The sequence below is a fragment of the Aethalodelphis obliquidens genome, unplaced genomic scaffold, assembly GCF_003676395.1.
Source record: "Aethalodelphis obliquidens isolate GAN/ISIS:26980383/991018 unplaced genomic scaffold, ASM367639v1 scaffold38, whole genome shotgun sequence".
NCBI classification, from domain to species: Eukaryota; Metazoa; Chordata; class Mammalia; order Artiodactyla; family Delphinidae; genus Aethalodelphis; species Aethalodelphis obliquidens.
The window spans coordinates 10387804-10407367 of record NW_020837982.1 but is presented as its reverse complement, the minus strand read 5'-3'; the positions used below and the strand labels follow the sequence as shown (position 1 = coordinate 10407367).

The 19564-nt window shown below is 46.9% G+C and overlaps 1 protein-coding gene and 1 pseudogene across 1 annotated transcript; one reads left to right on the top strand and one right to left on the bottom strand.

Moving 5' to 3' along the window:
• Positions 1–430: 430 nt before the first annotated feature.
• Positions 431–3577, top strand: ASGR1 (asialoglycoprotein receptor 1). Its single transcript, XM_027130831.1, has 8 exons — positions 431–543; positions 1836–1952; positions 2080–2175; positions 2247–2318; positions 2505–2591; positions 2693–2844; positions 2920–3026; positions 3174–3577. Exons 1-8 carry the CDS (start codon positions 477–479, stop codon positions 3334–3336), a joined length of 861 nt encoding a protein of 286 aa, XP_026986632.1. The 5' UTR covers positions 431–476; the 3' UTR covers positions 3337–3577.
• A 9760-nt stretch (positions 3578–13337) lies between these two features.
• LOC113632892 (FUN14 domain-containing protein 2-like) lies at positions 13338–19148 on the bottom strand (annotated as a pseudogene).
• Positions 19149–19564: the final 416 nt, after the last annotated feature.

The window sequence follows — 19564 nt, the reverse complement described above, 5'->3', positions numbered from 1 at the left end:
GGTGTGTTTGGACACATAGACACGCAGACGCACAGACAGGCAGACGCACAGGGCTCAGGGCCCTCATATGGACCCTGCCCCCTCCTCTCCCACCACCCAGGGCTGTCTGCGCACCCTAATCCTCCAGGCTTCAGCCCGTTTCTTAGCCTGGGATCTGTGCAGCATCGAGGGACCCAGGAGTCAACCTTGAGACCTTCAGCAAGTAAAAGGGGAAGAACGGCTGTGGGGGGTGACTAACTGGGGGGTGGGGTGGGGGAGGGGATGGAGGGGCCCCATGTCAGGAGGGCTGGGGATGGAGTGGGAAAACTGTAGAAGACAGAGTTTGGATGTCAGGCCTGGGAGGGAATGGGAGCAAGAAGAAAGGTCTCCTGCTGATCACCTAGAAAGGGACTGGACCACACACCCCAACTCTGTTCAGCCGTAGCCTCAGCCCTAACCCCAGCCCTGACCTGGTCCCAGGTCCAGCCAGCCCTACCATGACAAAGGAGTACCAAGATCTTCAGCATCTGGACAACGAGGAGAATGACCATCAGCACAGAAAAAGTGAGGGGAGGCCTCCCCCCATTTCTGAAAGGCGAGCATTAGGTGGCTCTCGCTCTCTCCACTCAGCTCCTGCTTCTTTCTGTAACCCCGACTCTCCCTGGTCTGCCCCACTCACAGGGACACAGCATCTGAGCCGCCCCTCTTAGGGGAGGTGCAGGGTGTAGGGCTGGATTTCCTTTCTTGGTGACGGCTGCCCCCAGGCTTCTGCATGACCCTCCTGTCCCTCACCTTGTCACCGACTTCTCAGGACCCTGGGGACGGGGGCGCCCAGGGCCGTGGGACTAACTGGAAGAAGTTAGGCCTCCTTCTTCTTTCCTCTTTCAACACCCTGTGAGCCTTGGCCAACTGTGTGAGTGTGTGTGAGTGCATGGGTGTCAGGGATCAGTTTGGTCAAGGGGAAGATTTCTGGGACGGCTCTGAGGGATCTCTGATTGGGGGAGGATGAGGCTCTCTTACATCAAAAAGCAAGCCCCGGGCTTCCCTGGTGGCGCAGTGGTTGAGAGTCCGCCTGCCGATGCAGGGGACGCGGGTTCGTGCCCCGGTCCGGGAAGATCCCACGTGCCGCGGAGCGGCTAGGCCCGTGAGCCATAGCCGCTGAGCCTGCGCGTCCGGAGCCTGTGCTCCACAACGGGAGAGGCCACAACAGTGAGAGGCCCGCGTACCGCAAAAAAAAAAAAAAAAAAAAAAAGCAAGCCCCCTTTCTTTCTCCTGCGAGCAGGGATGTTGCTTCGGCTGAGCCAGGATGAAGTTCTTGGTGGATGGGAGTGGGCAGCGACCTTCGATGGGGGAAGGGACTGCCGGCAAAAATGGAGGGGAAGCCCCCATATTCCAGCTCACTGGGACAGGGCTCCCGGGTGGGAGCAACTTGAGGGACCTGAAGTCTGGCTACTCCGCCTCTTTCCCTGTGCGCAGCCAAAGAGGAGTGGGATTCGAGGGGCGACCAAGAAATCCACTGCTCTTGCCCCACCTGCAAGACGCCCCCCCCCCCCCCCCCCGCCCCCAGTCTCCTCCAGCTCGCAAACTCCGTCCATCCTCCAGGCTGAGTTCTGAGGCTGCAGTGACTCAGCCAGGCCAGCAGGTGTCAGCAAAGGCCCAGGGCCTGGGTAGGGCTCCGGCGGGTCAAAGCTTCGCGCCTTTCCCCACCTCCGGTTGCCGCTGGCTTCTCCGGGCCGCCCACCGCCCAAACTTCTTCATGTATAACGTTCCTCCTAGTCGGCTAGAGGAGGCTCAGACTGCCCTCCTTCTAGGACCCCAGAGCTGCCCCAGGCTCCTGATGCCCTCTCCTTTTGCAGGGCCGCCTCCTCCCCACTCACTCTTTCGGCGTCTCTGCTCCGGACCCAGCCTCATCCTGATCTCCATCGGCCTTAGCCTCTTGCTGCTGGTGGTTGTCTGTGTGATCGGATCCCAGAGTGGGTTCCCTGGGGGTGGGCTGGGAAGGGAGCAATGTTGAGGGTGGGTGGGTAGGGGACGTGCTGGCTGCTGTGATGGTTGACACAACCTCCTAATTTTGTCCTATCCACACCCTCTTCTGCCCAGACTCCAAGCTGCAGGAGGAGCTGCGGGCCCTGAGAGAAACGTTCAGCAACCTCACAGTGAGCACGGAGGCCAAGGTCAAGGCCCTGAGCGTCCAGGGTGAGGAGGGCTGGGGCTGGGGGGGCTGGGAATGTAGGGACATTGGGACACTGAGCAAGTCTCTCCTCTAGGAGGAAATGTGGGCAGAAAGATGAAGTCCCTGGAGTCCCAACTGGAGAAACAGCAGCAGGACCTGAGTGAAGGTCAGCGAGGGAGCGTGCGTGCGCGCGCTTCCGCATGCAGGATACAGGGGTCCCTCAGGCCAAACCAAGGGGCCTTACGGCAGGAGCATCTGTGATCCATCTTCACGCCCCAGCACGCAGACGACAGAGCCTTCCCAGTCCCCTCCCCCACTCATTCCCCTCCCTCTCTGCCCTCCGTCTCCCCAGATCACTCCAGCTTGCTGCTCCACGTGAAGCAGTTTGTGTCTGACCTGCGAAGCCTGAGCTGTCAGATGGCCGTCCTCCAGGGCAACGGTGAGGGGGTGGGTGCTGCCCAGCCCCGCTTTCCTGCCCACTTCCCCTCAGCCCCTCACCCTCCCTCTGCCTGCCCCCGCCCCCACCCCCCACCCCCCCAGGCTCTGAAAGGACCTGCTGCCCGGTGAACTGGGTGGACTTTGAAGGCAAATGCTACTGGTTCTCTCGCTCGGGGAAGCCCTGGCCCGAGGCTGAGAAGTACTGCCAGCTGGAGGACGCCCACCTGGTGGTGGTGGGCTCCTGGGAGGAGCAGGTGAGGGCCAGGCGGGGCACGGCTGGGAGGCTGGCAGGTCTAAGGAGAGATCACCAGCCCCTCCTCTCTCCCCAGAAATTTATCCAGCACCACATGGGCCCTGTGAACACCTGGATGGGCCTCACTGACCAAAACGGGCCCTGGAAATGGGTGGACGGGACAGACTATGAGTCGGGCTTCAAGTGAGTGTGTGCGCCCCACAGCTCTGCCCTCCGCCTGTGCCCCAGCCTGGCCTGCGTCCCAGCCTGGCGGGTCCCAGGGCGCCAGGGGCTGCTCGGCTTGTCTGAGGGTCTGGGCCCCTCGGGCCTGCATCCATCTGGTCTCTTTAGGAACTGGAGACCGGAGCAGCCGGACGACTGGTATGGGCACGGGCTCGGAGGAGGTGAGGACTGTGCCCACTTCACAGACGACGGCCGCTGGAACGATGACGTCTGTCAGAGGCCCTACCGGTGGGTCTGCGAGACACAGCGGGACAGGGACAGCGAAAACTAGCAGCCTCCTCTCCCCCTAATTTATTTCCTCAATGCCTTTACCTGCCATAGGGCTCCTGGTTTGGGGACCCTCCTATCTGGGGGCTTCTGGATTTTCATCTAAGATTTAGAGGGAAGGGTAGTGTCTGAGGAATGTAGACTGATGTTTGGAGGGGCGAAGAGATTGAAACCCATGCCACTTTCTGTGGTTTGCAGGTTATTATTGTCAACTTGTTTTTTAGAGTAAAAAGAAGAGAAATATATGAAATATTTTGAGTTGTCTTCTTGTTGGGGATTAGGAATTGGGATTGGGCTGGTTGGCACTAGATAGCCTTGGGCAGGCAGCGGGTCATCCTGAGAACTGTCTGGGCTTTGGGCCAGGTGGCCTGGATTTGTTATTTACAGGTATGTGAGTCAGGGCAAGTTATTCTGCTCCCTGAGTCTCAGCTGTAAAGCGGCATTTGTTACTGATGATACTGAACTCAGTTTGGACTGCTCGTCTCTCAAGGATCCAATCCTGAGAGACAAGTGCTGGGTAAAAGGAAATATAGCTTTACTGAGGAAGCTGGCAGTCCTGGGGAGGAGGTGGACTCATGTGTCAAAGAACCAACTTCCCCTTGCTGATCAGGGCGCACGGGCTTTTAAAGGGGAGTGTCATGGGTACATAGGCAGGGCAGGGGGCTACATGCAGAACAGCACAGTTAGCTCTGATAATCGCCTTGAAATTGGTCATGCGGAGGTCTGATCAGCATCATCTTGATTGTTTCAAGTATAGTTAGTCTTCAGTTCCAGGGTCGGTTTGTTCCCATTTCCTTGAGGCCAGTCCTTGAATCGTACAAGGTGGAGCAGCTTGTGTCATGACTACAGTCTGGTCATTGTGCAGTTAACTTTTTCCATTTGGTGGTGGTTTTAGTATCTGCAAAACAACTCAGGAGTGTGCCTCAGACACTATTGTCTATGTCCTTCAGGGAGGAACTAAAGATTCTGTGATTCTATTGTCCTAATCATTAACTTCTTAAGCTTGTTTTTTTGTGACTCAGGGGAGGCTTGGGAGAGTACAGCATTTTATTATTATTTTTTTTATAAACAAGAGACGGGGGACATGGAGGGGCTTTTGTACCTGGGAGGTCCCCGCAGGGTCCTGCTTGGTTTCACTGGGATCATCCTACCTCCAGCCATGCCCCCAGGAATAGAACCACCCCAGTGTGAACAGAAGCAGCATCCACAGTTAGGGAACAAATAACAACAAATGCAAAGGTGAACCCACAACCCAGAATCACCAACATGGGAGGAAAACCAATACCATGGAAGAGAAAACCACAGCAAATAGAATCCACAACCCAGATGGGAGTTAACAGGACAAACAGATGAAGACTTTATGGACGCTTATGGGTTTATCAACCAAAATGGGCAAATTAACCCACAGATGAGACCTCCACTAATTCTAAAAAGAATCAGTGCTCTGACCACAATAAAATCAAGTTAGAAATAAACACAAAAGTATAGCTAAAAAAGATCTATCAACGTATACATGACTCACCATCTTTCTAGATAACTTGAGTTTAAAAAAAATAAAAATGAAACAGTCAAGTGGTTTAGAAGTGAACAAGGAGAACACTACAGACTGAGATTGTGCGACCGTATAAAGCAATTCCCCAGAGGAAAAGTATATAGCCTTAAGCACATTTATTAAAAAAATAGGAAAGGCTGAATGGAAATAAGCTTATTTTTAACTTAAGACACTTGAAAAAAGCAAAACTTAATGCACTAGAAAATAAAAATGTAGATATCATCAGTAAAAACAAAATCTGATTCTTGGAAAAGGTAAATAACAAATATGAAGGAGAATAAAGGAAATACAGGTACATGATTTTAGAAAGGAAAAAGGTTACAGAAGAACAGATATGGAGGATATAATTATGTAACACTCTCTGATTTGAAACAGCAGAGTACAGACAGTTTCTCCTACCATTGTTGTAATTTTTAGGTTAATCCCTTAGAAACAGAGCTTTTAACTTCCAAATTTATAAAGGGGAAAAAATGAAGAAAAAACAATCTAAAGGGTGGCAGGAAAGGAGAGAAAAACAGAACAGGTAGATAAGAAAAATCAAAATAAAGAGTTATGAACCCAAATATGTTGATGATTATATTAAATACAAAAGACTAAATAATCTGTCATCTATCTATCTATCTACCTCTTTATTTATTTATTTTGGCTGCACCGTGCGGCTTGCGGGAATCTTAGTTCCCTGACCAGGGATTGAACCTCGGGTCACTACAGTGAAAGCACCAAGTCCTAACCACTGGACTGCCAGGGAATTCCCTAAATTATGTTTTTAAAAGACATGAACTTACAGACAGAATGAAAGGTAAAGTCCAACCACATGCCCAAGAGACACATCTAAAGAGAGAGGTTGAAAGTATGAGAAAGATATGTTAGGAAAATTCTAACCAAATAATTATCTTATTTTTAAAAATTAATTTATTTGGTTGTGCCAGGTCTTAGTTGTGGCATGCATGTGGGATCTAGTTCCTTGACCAGGGATCGAACCCAGGACCCCTACATTGGGAGCGTGGAGTCTTAACCACTGGACCACCAAAGAAGTCCCCAGATAATTTTCTTATAAAGTACACTTTATAACAAAAATTATTATTCGAGATAAAGTGGGTCGCTTCCTAATGATAAAAGGTTTAGTTCAACAGGAAGATACACCAGTGTTAAATATATGTGCACAGAATAACATGGCCACAAAATACATGAAATAAAAAATCTGGAAGTACAAAAAGACAAATCTATATTCATAGTAGGAGATTGGAATGCACCTCTGTCGGTAATTGATGTATCAAGCAGACTGAAAAATCACTAAGTATACAGATGTTTTGAATGCCAGGTTGAAGTATAATGATCCAATGGACACATTTAGTATAGTGCACTCACCAGCTACAGAATACTCATTCTTTTCAAGTATACTGGTACATTTTTTAAAAAATTCAGCAAATACTGGGCCATAAGGCAGGTTTTTTTAAAAAATAAATTTATTTATTTTATTTTTATTTTTGGCTGTGTTGGGTCTTCGTTGCTGCACGTGGGCTTTCTCTAGTTGCAGTCAGCGGGGGCTACTCTTCATTGCGGTGCGTGGGCTTCTGATTGCGGTGGCTTCTCTTGTTGCGGAGGGCGGGCTCTAGGCTTGTGGGCTTCAGTAGTTGCGGCACGCAGGCTCAGTAGTTGTGGCTCACAGGCTCTAGAGCACGGGTTCAGTAGTTGTGGCTCATGGGCTTAGTTGCTTCGCAGCATGTGGGATCTTCCTGGACCAGGGCTCGAACCCGTGTCCCCTGCATTGGCAGGCGGATTCTTAACCACTGCACCACCAGGGAAGCCCCCATAAGGCAAGTTTTAACAAATTTCAAGTAGAGTATTTTCGCTATAATGACCAAAAAATGTAAGATTCCTATATAAAAAATTAACTAGCCCAATTAAATGGTGTATTAAGAGAGATAACATGTTCAAGTATCATCTATGCCTTGAGTAAGAACTCAAAGATGCTTTAACAACAGAAAAATCTATTCATAAGATAGAAACAGGGAGTACAGAAGACTACATTAATGGAGCGCAAAAGAAAAGATTACATGTTGCAGAAAAAGCACTTGGCAGAAGCTCCACACCTATTTATGATAAAATCTTTTAGGGCCTTGGCTGCTTCTGTATTGTTGCTCTACTGTTCTCAGCATATGAATTCTATCACCTGTTCCAAGATGACTGCCCCACTCCAGCTGTGACACATTCTAGGCAAGAGGAAGGTGAGAAGAGAAAGAGAGAAAAGTATATCTATGAAGGAAAGAGGTAAAACAATATGATCGTTCACATGGAAAATCAATATCAATAAACAATTAGACCTAATAAGAGGATTTAGGAGGTGTATCTGTTACCTATCTTCACAGTGACATATAAAGAATATACAAGAACAAAATTAAAATCCTTGCCAAATTCATATAGGAATTCAACGTGATAAAAATACAAGTTTCAGCTGGATTTCTTTAAAAAACGATAGAAGTCAATTTGGGAAAAAAAAGGGTAAAAATTGAAAGAAAGGGAAACCAGATTTACCAGGCATTAGAATATATTGCAAAGCCATATTCATAAAGACAGTATGGTAATTTTACAGAACAGACAAATAGACCAATGGTATGGAACAGGGGGCTTGGAGACAGAACTATGCATAAATGGGAACTTAATATATAATAAGGTAGGCATCTCAAGTTGGTGGAGGAAAGACATTATTGGGAAAAGTGGCTCTCCATATTAAGAAAAAAAAATTGATACCCAACAACACATGCAAAGGTGGATGCTGGATAGATTCAAGACTTAATATAAAAGGTAAAATTACAAAAATAATGGGAAAAAAGGAAGGAAAATCTTTTACCTATGAGTACAGAAGGGCTTCAAAAATAAGAACCCCAAAGCACATACCATAACACACACACACACACAAAATCAGTGAAATTGACAGTGTGCAAATTAAAAATTTCAGCTCAGTGACAATGTATCAGTTAGGCTCCCAGTAAGAAACAGATGGCATATATGAAATGGGTAATTGGAAGGTGTTTTAATAAAGAGATGATTTACAAAATCCTGTAAGCAGGATTAAGGAAGCCGTGAGAAATAGGGCAGGGACCCAGGTATCCCAACAGTGGCGAGCTGGTGGCACCTTCAGGAGCCCAGAGAAAGAGAAAGCTGCATGGAGAGGGCCTCCGGGAGCCGTGACTTTTTCAGTCTGTGACTTGTGGTTGCAGAAGGCAGTTAGCCCACAGCTACCCAGCAGGGAGGGAGCTGGGGAGTCAGTATCTTCATTTCCCTCCTCTTCCTCCCTCTGATCTCCTTCCAGGGCTTGAAGCCAGATGGCAAGGGAACACTTTGATGCAGCCATACAGCTCAGCCTCTGAGGCCACAGAATGACATGGAGAAGGGTAGACAGTGGATGTGGAGGGACAAACAGAAGACATTCAGCACCAAAGGAGCCCAGAGATGAAGAAATAGATAGGAAATCTACTAGGGAAATAGCCAAGGATATAAACAGCAGTTCACAGAAGAGGAACCCCAGGGGTCCAATGTGCATATGAAGACATGCTTATAATCACTAGTAGGGAGAGAAATGCAACTTAAAACAAACATCAGTGAACCATCCCTTTACACCCATTCAGTTGACAAAAATGAGAGAGGAAAAGTCAAGTGCTGGCAAGGATGTGGGGGAAATGGGAAACTTCTATGCACGCTGATGGGAGCATAAATTGGAATAGCCATTCCGCAAGGTATTTCGTGGAATTAAAAGTGCATGTATACCACGATTCCTGCAGTCCTACTTCTGGGTATACATACCAGAGAAATTCTCTCACTGGGACACTGTGGAGATGTTCACGGCAGTGCTGTTTGGATAGCAGGAACTAGAGGCGACCTAGGTGCCCGCTGTTAGTATAATGTGGTGCTTGTGCCTGAAGGGCTACGGTCCAGCATTTAGGGACAGCAATTATGGCGCAGCCACTATGGAAAAGAGCATGGAGGGTCCTCAAAAAATTAGAACTAGAACTACCATATGATCCAGCAATCCCACTTTTGGGTATATAACCAAAGGAAATGAAATCAGTATCTTGAAGAGATACCTGCATCCTCATGTTCCTTGCAACATTATTTATAATAGCCAAGATACGGAAACAATCCAAGTGTCTGTTGATGGATGAATGGATAAAGAAAATTATATATATATATATATATATATACACACACACACACACACACACACACACAATGGAATATTATTTAGCCCTAAAAGAAGGAAATCCTCATCCTGCCATTTGTGACAACATGGATGAACCATGAGGACATTGTTTATGCTAAGTGACATAAGCCAGTCCCAGAAAGACAAAACCTGTATGATCTCACTTATATGTGGAATCTAAAAAAGTCAAACTCATAGAACCAGAGAGTAGAATAGTGGTTGCCAGGGGCTGGGGGTGGAGGTGGCAGAAATGCTGAGATGTTGGTCAAGGGATACAAAGTTTCAGTCATAAGATGAATAAGTTCTGGGGATCTAATGTACAGCGTGGTGACTATAGTTAGCAATAACATATTGTATACTTGAAATTTGCTAAGAGAGTAAATCTTAATTGTTCTCACACCAAAAAATTGGTAACCATGTGAGGTGATGGATATGTTAATTTACTTGATCATGGGAACCATTTTACAATGTATATGATTAAATCACCATGTTGTATACCTTAAAAAAATCACATTGTACAATCTAAAAACATACAATTTTTATTTGTCAATCGTACTTCAACAAAGCTGGGAAAAAAAGTTTAAAGCATATTGCACAGAAAAAAACCCCAGTGACTACATGTCCATACAATAATAAGAGACACCTAAAATCAGCATTGAATGAAAAAACTAAAAAATAGAATACTGCCTGGAACTCAAGAACACTGATAAAAATCAATAGCCTAGGGCTTCCCTGGTGGCGCAGTGGTTGAGATTCCGCCTGCCGATGCAGGGGACACGGGTTCCTGCCCCGGTCTGGGAAGATCCCACATGCCGCGGAGCGGCTGGGCCCGTGAGCCGTGGCCGCTGAGCCTGTGCATCCGGAGCCTGTGCTCCGCAACGGGAGAGGCCACAACAGTGAGAGGCCCATGTACCGCAAAAAAAAAAAAAAAAAAAAAAAAATCAATAGCCTACACACACAGTAGCACTACGTACATTTCAAGGATCCATACATTTTCAAGGACACGTCTACCCCATTCAAGCGGTTGCTTTAAGGAAGGGAGGAGACTAGGACGTGAGCAGGGTGAAAGGGGGCATCACTGAGAGGACCTTGAATAGACTGAAGCTGAGAACTGTGAGTGAGAGAAGCTCACACCTTATCTTTGGTACAGAAGGAAAAACGTTCATGCACATCTCAACCTCCACTCTGCTGGGATTCTTAATGGGGAGAGATGAGAAATAGAACCCAGAAAAGGAGGTGAATCATCGCCTGGACTACTTCTGGAGGTCGATCCAGAGCGAGAAATAAGAATAAAATGATTAGAAAGGAGAAGGTCAATTTAAAAACATTGCAGACATTATGTAGCTCCCATTTTGATGCCATAGGGACTACACAGCATCACCTGAGAACGACTTTTCTCAGAGAACCCTGAACTTGAATCTAATTAAGCTTCTAGCGCTAACTACTAGTTTACAGGAAATTTAGTGGGGAGGGGAGCACGCACACAGGTGTGCATTCTGTCAAATCCAAAAGGGGAAGATTTTACAGAGCCAATTTCCAGTTTCTTCAACAAATAAATGACAAGGGGAAAAAAAAGAGGGAGGGGGGATTGTTATAGATTAAAAGAGCCTTAAGAGGCATATCCTGTATGTGCAACATGGGGACGTTGGCTCCTGATTTGAACAGACCAATTGTAAAAAGACATTATGTGAGTATCAGGTAATTCTGAATATTACCTGGATAAGGCATTACTGTCAGTTATTTTTGGTATATAGTATGTATTATGGTTAAGTTAAAAACAGAAGATTCTGTATTTTAGAGATGCATGCTGAAATATTTACAGGTGAAATTACATGTCTGGGATGTGCTCTGAAATAATTCAGCAGGGTCAGGGGGACAGGTTGGGATGGGTGTAGAAGAAACAAAACTGGTCATATGTTGATAATTGTTGAAGCGAGTGATGGTACATGGGTGTTCATCATACTATTCTCTCAGCTTTTGTACATATTTTATTCACCTCAGCTGAATTAGAAAATGCAGGTCTGCAGATATGATTTAATGAAAATATGGGCCATAATAGATTTTTTACAAGTGCAATATGGGGGAAAAGATATTTTGCTTCTCCAGAAAAGATGGGCAGATTTGACTTCACTAAAATTAGAAACAAGCAATAGACTTGGATGAAATATTTGCAACATTTATAACAAGCAATTAATATCCAGAGTATAAAGAACTCCTACAATAACAAGAAAAAGAAGCAACCCAACAGAGAAGCAGGATATTGTAGTAAACATTTGTCATCTGTTTTAGGGAATCCCCCATGATGTGCATACTTGAGGCCATAAGTAGCCCAAGGGGGACAATATTCTCCCTCTCGGCTCCCTGGTGTACCTGGGGTGGGCTTGTACTTTAGACTTTGCCCACTGGACCCTCTCTCCCAGGATGTTTTTTTTGTTTTAAATTTAATTAATTAATTTATTTGGTTGCGCCGGCTCTTAGTTGCATCACGTGGGCTCCTTAGTTGTGGCTCGTGAGCTCCTTAGTTGTGGCATATGAAGTCTTAGTTGCGGCATGCATGTGGGATCTAGTTCCCTGACCAGGGATCGAACCCGGGCCCCCTGCACTGGGAGCACGACGTCTTAACCACTGTGCCACCAGGGAAGTCCCGCAGAATGTTGAGCCTGGAATGTATGATGCAAATTTGTGGGGATAGTTGGAAGTGGGAGTTCATGCTTAAGGTCTTTAGGAAATTAAGTAAAAGAATCCAGGCTGCAAAATAATATATACAATATAATCCCATCTATGTAGTATCCTCCCCAGTAAAAAGCCCTGCCATTGCTCTATATTTCCTTAAATCACTCCAGTGATTGTCGCTTTTCTCCTGTATTTTTTTTTAAATTTTATTTATTTATTCGTTTTCATATTTGGCTGTGTTGTGTCCTCGCCGCTGCGTGCAGGCCCTCTTCAGTTGCGGCGGGCTCTAGAGCGCAGGCTCGGTAGTTGTGGTGCACGGGCTCAGCTGCTCCACGGCACGTGGGATCTTCCCGGACCAGGGTTCGAACCCGTGTCCCCTGCATTGGCAGGTGGACTCCCAACCACTGCGCCACCAGGGAAGCCCTCTCCTGTATTTTCATCCTCTCTCCCTCCATGGATGCTCTCCATGTTCAAAGACTTCCCCATCAAAAATTCCCCACCTGACCTCCTGGTCCCTCTCCAGCCATTGTCTTACCTTCCTCTTTATTGCCTCAAGCTAACCTTGCTTTGGGGAATAAAGAGAGGGGCTGTGGCCTGGATTTGGGGGAGGCAGACCAGGGAGGGTTCCAGGGTTGTGGAGTTACAGGCTTGTCAGAGGTATTAAAGAGACTGGTAAGGCACCAAAGGCTAGAAAACTCAGGAATATTTGGGTTACAGATTGACGTGTGTGTTTGTGTGTGTGTGTATCTGTGTGTAGGTATTTATGTTTGTGTCTCTCTGTGTATGTATGTTTGTGTATATGTTTATGTATGTGTATATGTTTGTGTCTGTGTGCATGTGTATGTATGTTTGTGTGTATATGTGTGTCTCTGCATGTATGTATGTGTGCATGTCTGTTTATGTTTGTCTGTGTGTGTGTGTGTGTGTGTGTGCGCACGCACATGTGCATGCTGGGAAGGAGAGTCAGAGGAGAGGAAACCATGTCCAAGTTAGCCTTTCCTGCCCCTCGTTGTGTCCCCTGAGAGGACTATCCCTCGGGATCACTCTCACCTGAAGAGACACAGGGCAGCCTACTCCCAGCTCTGTTCAATGCTGCGTGAAGGTGCTGTGATGTTTCTTGGCAGCAGGGAAACCAACCAGCTCGAGTGATTCTCCTAGAAAACTCCATTGTCTCACATGAGTTAGAATCCCCCAGGAGGCCTGTCTTGGTTTGAGTCTCTTGCAGAAGGGTCTCTCCCTGAGAGAAAGGCTTGAGGGAGGGAGTTTTCTTGGGAACTGTTTCTAGAAAGAAGGAGGGAAGACAGGGCGAGTGGGGCAGGAACCAGAGACCAGTAGGGATGCATCACCGGGGTTGTTGCGTGCTCCAGGAGCTTTGGGCTATGGGACTCCCCAGCATCTCCTGAGCTACCAGCCTAAAGGAGGGGTGGCTGGAGCCTTTCCCCACAGCTCCTGTTCCCTGTGGGTTCACTCCTCGGCAGGTCTGGGCTGTACTTGGCTGACCAGGCAGCTCCTAGCGGTGCTGGCTCATGCTGGAGGTGGGATGCTGTCAGCAGGAGGACCTGCCCGAGCTCACGTGGCACTACCCCCTCTGCTGTGGCTGAAATAGGAAGCAGTCGGGGGGATGTGATGTAGGGCATCAGAGGTGTCTGCCGCAGGCCCTATCCCCAGACTGCAGAAAGAAACAAGAGGATGCTCAATAGCAACCAATACATAAGACCCCTGAGAATGAACTTAGGAAATGTGTAAGATGTGTACAAAAACAGCTGTAAAACTCTAATGGAGATCATAGAAATACTTGAGTGCAGCCAACTTATCCTTGGCTCGGGAGTCTCAATAGGGCGATGGTTTTAATTTCCCCTAGATTAATGTACAAAGGCAAGGTTATTCAAATCAAAATTCCTATGCAATTTTTTTTAGGAATTTGACAACATGAATAAATGTGTGAGAATAACCTGCAGGAGAAAACCCAACAATCAGGGAACTTGTCCTATCAGATATTAAAATAGAAGGTAAGTAATTAAACCACACTTGGCACTGGCATGGGGATGGACAGATGAATCAGTGACATGGAATAGACTCCAGAAACGGATCCGGGGACTTAGTAGGGGCTGTTTTGTTTGTAAGTGACAGAAATCCAGTGGGAACCAGCGTAAGCAAAGAAGGAGTTTATCAGAAGGGTTGTGGGGTGTCTCATGGGATCTCGGGGCAGGGGTGCAGCTGGGGCTCATGATTCGAAAGGGGGACTGGAGCTCTATAGAGGACCCAGGAAGTTCTTTCTGTGTATCAGCCGTGCTTTTTTCAGAGCATCTTCCTCATTCTTCTCTCTTATTGCTCTTTAGTTCACATGCTTACAGTACTCCCGGGTTTTATAGCCTACATATTCTCTCTCTCCCTCTCTCCCCCCGCCACCCCGTCTCTTTCTCCCCAAACTCCCAGGGAAGACACTGATTGGCTCTCTTTGGGTCAGCTAACTTTGTGCCAATAAACTGGAGCCAAGGGTAGGGTCATGGCATGGCATCTGCTGTAGTGACCACATGGAAAGGAGGGGGAGGGTTTACAGAAATGTGGTGATTGGGGGATGGAGGCAGGGATGCGCAAGCCAAACAATAGATATCTATTATATCCAAGTGCATATAGGAATTTAGTAGACAGCTGTGATGTAATAAGAAATATATATTTGGTATCTGTCCCCAGTTCCTGACACAGAGCTCCTAAATCCCTTGGAATTTCCTTGGTGATAAGAGCATCTTTTGTTCTAATGAGGCTCCTCTTGGTGGAGTCCTTCCTGGATGGCTTCAGGATGGGGGCTGGTCACCAGAAAGACAAAGCCATGATGAAAAACTTGGAACTTTCAGTCCCACCCTCCATCCTCCATGGAGAGGAGAGGGGCTGGAGACTGAGTTGATAACTGATCAATAATAATTGATCATGCCTATGTGGTGAAGCCTTCATAAACCCCCTAAACTTCAGGGTTTGGAGAGCTTGTAGGTTGGGAAACACATTCAAGTATCAGGAGAGTGGGGCCCTCTCAACTCCACAGGGACAGAAGCTCTTGCACTCAGGACCCTCTGGACTTTGCCTTATGAAACCCTTCATCTGCCTGTTCATCTATATCCTTTATCATATCCTGTATAATAAATCAGCAAATGTGTTTCCCCGAGTTTTGTGAGCCCTCATAGCAGATTATTGAACCTGATGAGGGCTGGTTTACAGCTGGTTGGTCAGAAGACCAGGTGACAACCAGGACTTGTGATGGTATCTGAAGTGGGGACAGTCTTGTAGGACCGAGTGCTTAACCTGTGGGTCTGTGCTAACTCCAGGTAGCTGGTGTCATAATTGAATTGTAGGACACCCCGCTGGCATATGCAGAGTTTGAGAATTGACTGGTGTGTGAAAATCCCCCACATTTGATGTCAGAATTGTTGTGAATAGAGGAAACCAGAGTTTTCCTTTAATAATTAAGGAGACATTTCAAATCGGAAATGAAAAGATGCAAATTCTGGTGGGACACTTATCCAATTCATTGACCTCATCACTTAAAAAATATTGGGTGATGGGATAATTCATTTCTTATGTGCCATCTTTCTCAATTCTGAATGCCTGGAATGCTACTTCTCAAAAATGCCAGTTCAAATATTACATTTTATGCTGACGGACCAGGAATAGTAAAATTGGTACGGAAAAGTTATGGTTACCCCATCGTTTTAATAAGAGGTGAAGAAAACTTCAAATTTCAAAGCTTAAAACCCTTTATATGAAATAAAACTCCAAGAACTTTTTCCCCCCGAAGTCACATGTTTTGCCAAAAATAAACTCTTTTGAAATAGCCATGGAATGCATTCCACCTGTATGGTGGAAAGCTTCCTGTGGATAATATCTTTTTATTTATTTACTTACGGCTGCGTTGGGTCTTCGTTGCTGCGTGCAGTCTTTCTCTAGTTGCAGTGAGCAGGGGATACTCTTCGCTGTGGCGCGCGGGCTTCTCATTGCGGTGGCTTCTTTTGTTGAGGAGCACGGGCTCTAGGCACGCGGGCTTCAGTAGCTGTGGCACGCAGGCTCAGTAGCTGTGGCGCACGGGCTTAGTTGCTCCGTGGCAAGTGGGATCTTCCCGGACCAGGGCTCGAACCCGTGTCCCCTGCATTGGCAGGCGGATTCTTAACCACTGTGCCACCAGGGAAGTCCTCCCGTGGATAATATCTTAATGCCCCTAAATGATTCACCGTCTGGAAATCAACTGATTTCCCTAAGGACCTTCCACCAAACACCATACCTTCAGCACATACATTTAGCATAAATTCGCCCATATTCAGATTTTTCAATTATAGTGCTTATGTTGCCATTTTGGTCAGGATAATAATAGCAGGTACCAACAGTTCTGTTTCTGTAATCTAAAACCAACTAAAAAGGAAAGTAGAAACCTAGATGCCAAAATATTTCATACTTAAAGGCAAATGCTTTGAGTTAATTTCCACGCAGCACATAATAACCAGGTCTATGCACTTGCTACTTCTTTTCCAGATCAACAGTTTGGAACAGCATTTGAGGATCCACTCAACCTCCAAGGTGACACATCTTGGAACAATTCTGGTAAGTATCCAAGGTGTGGGGGAGAAGAAACATTCTTGCTGACCTAGAGATTAGCCAAGTGAGGCATGTGCTGGAGAAGGGTCTCTTCCATGGTCATCAAGTTCATGTTAGGGCCATATTAGTTAGCCTGTACCAACAGATGTCTGTAGAAAGCCATTCGGATTTGCCACGGCAGGGAGGAGGACCCGGGAGAAGAGGAGGAGGAGACAGTCTCTCTCTCTCTCTCTCTTTTTTTTTGTTTTTTTTTTGTTGTTGTTTGGTGTTTTTTTTTGCGGTACACGGGCCTCTCACTGTTGTGGCCTCTCCCGTTGCGGAGCACAGGCTCTGGACGTGCAGGCTCAGCGGCCATGGCTCACGGGCCCAGCCGCTCCGTGGCATGTGGGATCTTCCCTGACCGGGGCACAAACCCGTGTCCCCTGCATCGGCAGGCGGACTCTCAACTACTGCGCCACCAGGGAAGCCCTCTCTCTCTTTTTTTTATAAGTCCTCTCCCCATTTCCTACTCAGTGTCTCTTGATGGAGTGTAGAGTCTGCTGGTTGGGAAACACAACTGACACATTTTGATGAACGATGGAAGGGGAAAAAACCCATCCAGGGACAATGGAAGTGGAATCGTCCTCCTAAGGATGCCATACCAAGCCAAAAGCCTCCGAAAAGTACCCCCGTCACTGGAACATTCTTCCTCACAAATGATGCCATCTTCTTGGTTTTGCTTTTGAGGTCAATAGGTATCTGGTTGCTCTTAGGGATCTTCAGCAATTTCTGGGCTTTCTTCATATCCTTCTCTACTCGATGCCAGTAAACTTTTTTTTTTTTTTGAAAGTACAAATACTTTATTGCTCACCTTTCACACAAAGCACACCTCCAGCCATTTTCTTTCACAGCTTGACAATATTCACGTGTACAAAAACCCAGCAAGAAGCGTCATGTAGATTTCAGTAACGGTGAGTGTCAAACATCAACGCAGCCAGGCTTTTGTTTTCTGCGGCAATAATAAAGGGCCTCCTGCTCTAAGCAAAAATCTGTCCTCTTACTTGGTAATGCATTTTTTCCATTACAAGAAAAGTCTCCTGCCCAAAGCAAAACTAATTTGTATTTGCTGAGCCAGTGGTATTAACTTGTGCATAAAACAAATTTCAGTTTGCTGTTTCTTCTAGCAGATTTCAAGTGAAAATAAGGTTGAAGGAGGAACTTGTTTTGAATGGATGCCGGTCAGTTTGAATTGCTATCCTTAACTAAATGCCTACATGTACTATAGGTTCACAGCTTAGTTTGCTTTTATAATCTTTATGGATTTTGGCGTGTTCAAGGTTTTCAGAGTTGAGCATATGGTACAGTATTCCATCGAAAGGATAAGGCTACTGAATGTGCTATCTGCAGAAGGACTCATTTGATAGGAACTGACCTCAAAGTTCTATCATGAAGCGAATGTTGCATAACCTCTCAGAATAAAAAGCCAATCAGGACAGAACGGTGCTTGGAAAATAGGCCTTCGAATACTTTAAGGAAAATGCATATAAATGGATTGTTAATATGAGGAAGGTTTCCTAGTTGTAAATCTAAAAAAAATGTAGGAGAGTCTTCATTTTTCAAAACTACGTATTGAAAACATGAAAACTACTTATTCAAGTAAGCTGCCAGTACACTTTGATGCACCCGGTATGGTTTGCAAACTGAAGGAGAAGAGAGAATCTACCTCTCACAGACGTTGCAGCCAACTTTCCAACCTCTTGGAAAATGAACCCCATGTGCCATCCAGGGATGCCTCCCATCAACAGTGGGGTGGTCACACTAGGCTTTTCTGCACGGGGCCCAGACTCCTACCCAGACATGACTGCTCTTAAGCAAATCATGCAAGGTCCAGTGGTTCAAAACCTTCCTCAGAGTTTCCTTGCCTGGACACAGCCACATAGGCAAGCTTGTCTCCTGAGGACACTGCAGGGGCTCCTTGTGGTCCCTTCAAATTATCTTTCCCTTGTCATGCTTACTGCCCTTCTCGGCGAGCTTGAAGCAACTATAATTAAAATTATAATTATAATCCTTTCGTACCCTGAATTCCCTTGCTCCTCTTTCCCTCTGTCTTTCTCACCAGGCAAAACTCCAACCCCAGTTAAATTCTTTTCCTCTTGCTCTGGTCCTGCACCCAGGCAGGTGGATGTGGCTGTATGAAGCAGTTCCAATAACAACAAAAACACCAGCACAGGGCTTCCCTGGTGGCGCAGTGGTTGAGAGTCCGCCTGCCGATGCAGGGGACACGGGTTTGTGCCCCGGTCCGGGAAGATCCCACATGCCATGGAGCGGCTGGGCCCGTGTACCATGGCAGCTGAGCCTGCGCATCCAGAGCTTGTGCTCCGCAACGGGAGAGGCCACAACAGTGAGAGGCCCGCGTACCGAAAAAACAAAAAACAAAAAAAACCCCACCAGCACATGATGACCTGTCTGACTTTAAAATTGTGGCCAACTTCAAGTGACTCTTCATAACTGCCCGACATTCCTGCAGGTTCTATACATTGATCTGCTCTCCATTTCTCCAAGATCGTTGTTTTATAATTTTCCCTCTCTTGATCCTTCCTCACTTTCAGTCAATGACCTTGCTTCTTACTTCACTGAGAAAATGTCCCGGTCTGATGAGAAGCCCCCCCACCCCGCCCCGCCGACCCATATTCCGTGGTGGAGACCACCTGGATCGGCACTGATCTCATCTCCTCTCACCGATCGTGGGGGAATTCACACCCCAGCCTCCCTTGGAGGTAGGTTGCGTCAGTGTGACTGGCTTCTGTAGTGTGGGTCCAGGCCTGGCCATAATGCGTCCTACTTGGTCCCTCTCATTCTGTCTCTTTACTTCTCAGCTGGCCAGATGGAAGGGATCCTAAGGAGGCCCTAACGGACAGCAGAGCCGAGGATGGCAGGGGCCTGGACCCCTAAGCCGCCCCACTGAGGAAACCTGTCCTCCTGTGTACTGGGATGTGAGTGAGAAACACGCTTTGTGATGCTAAACCACTGAGATGGGCGTTACAGCAGCTAAGGAGACACTCACTTTCCCACCTCCAGGTACCAACTCCCATGCCTGCATCTCCAACCACACACCTCTCCTTCCCTTTTGTTAATGGTGGTGGAGCCTCTCTGCTCCTATCAAAGACCCTGGAGCCCACACCTCCTCACTGATTCCAGGGCTTCCCTCCCCTCTGCACCCATGAGTTTTCTCTCCCTGCTGAACCA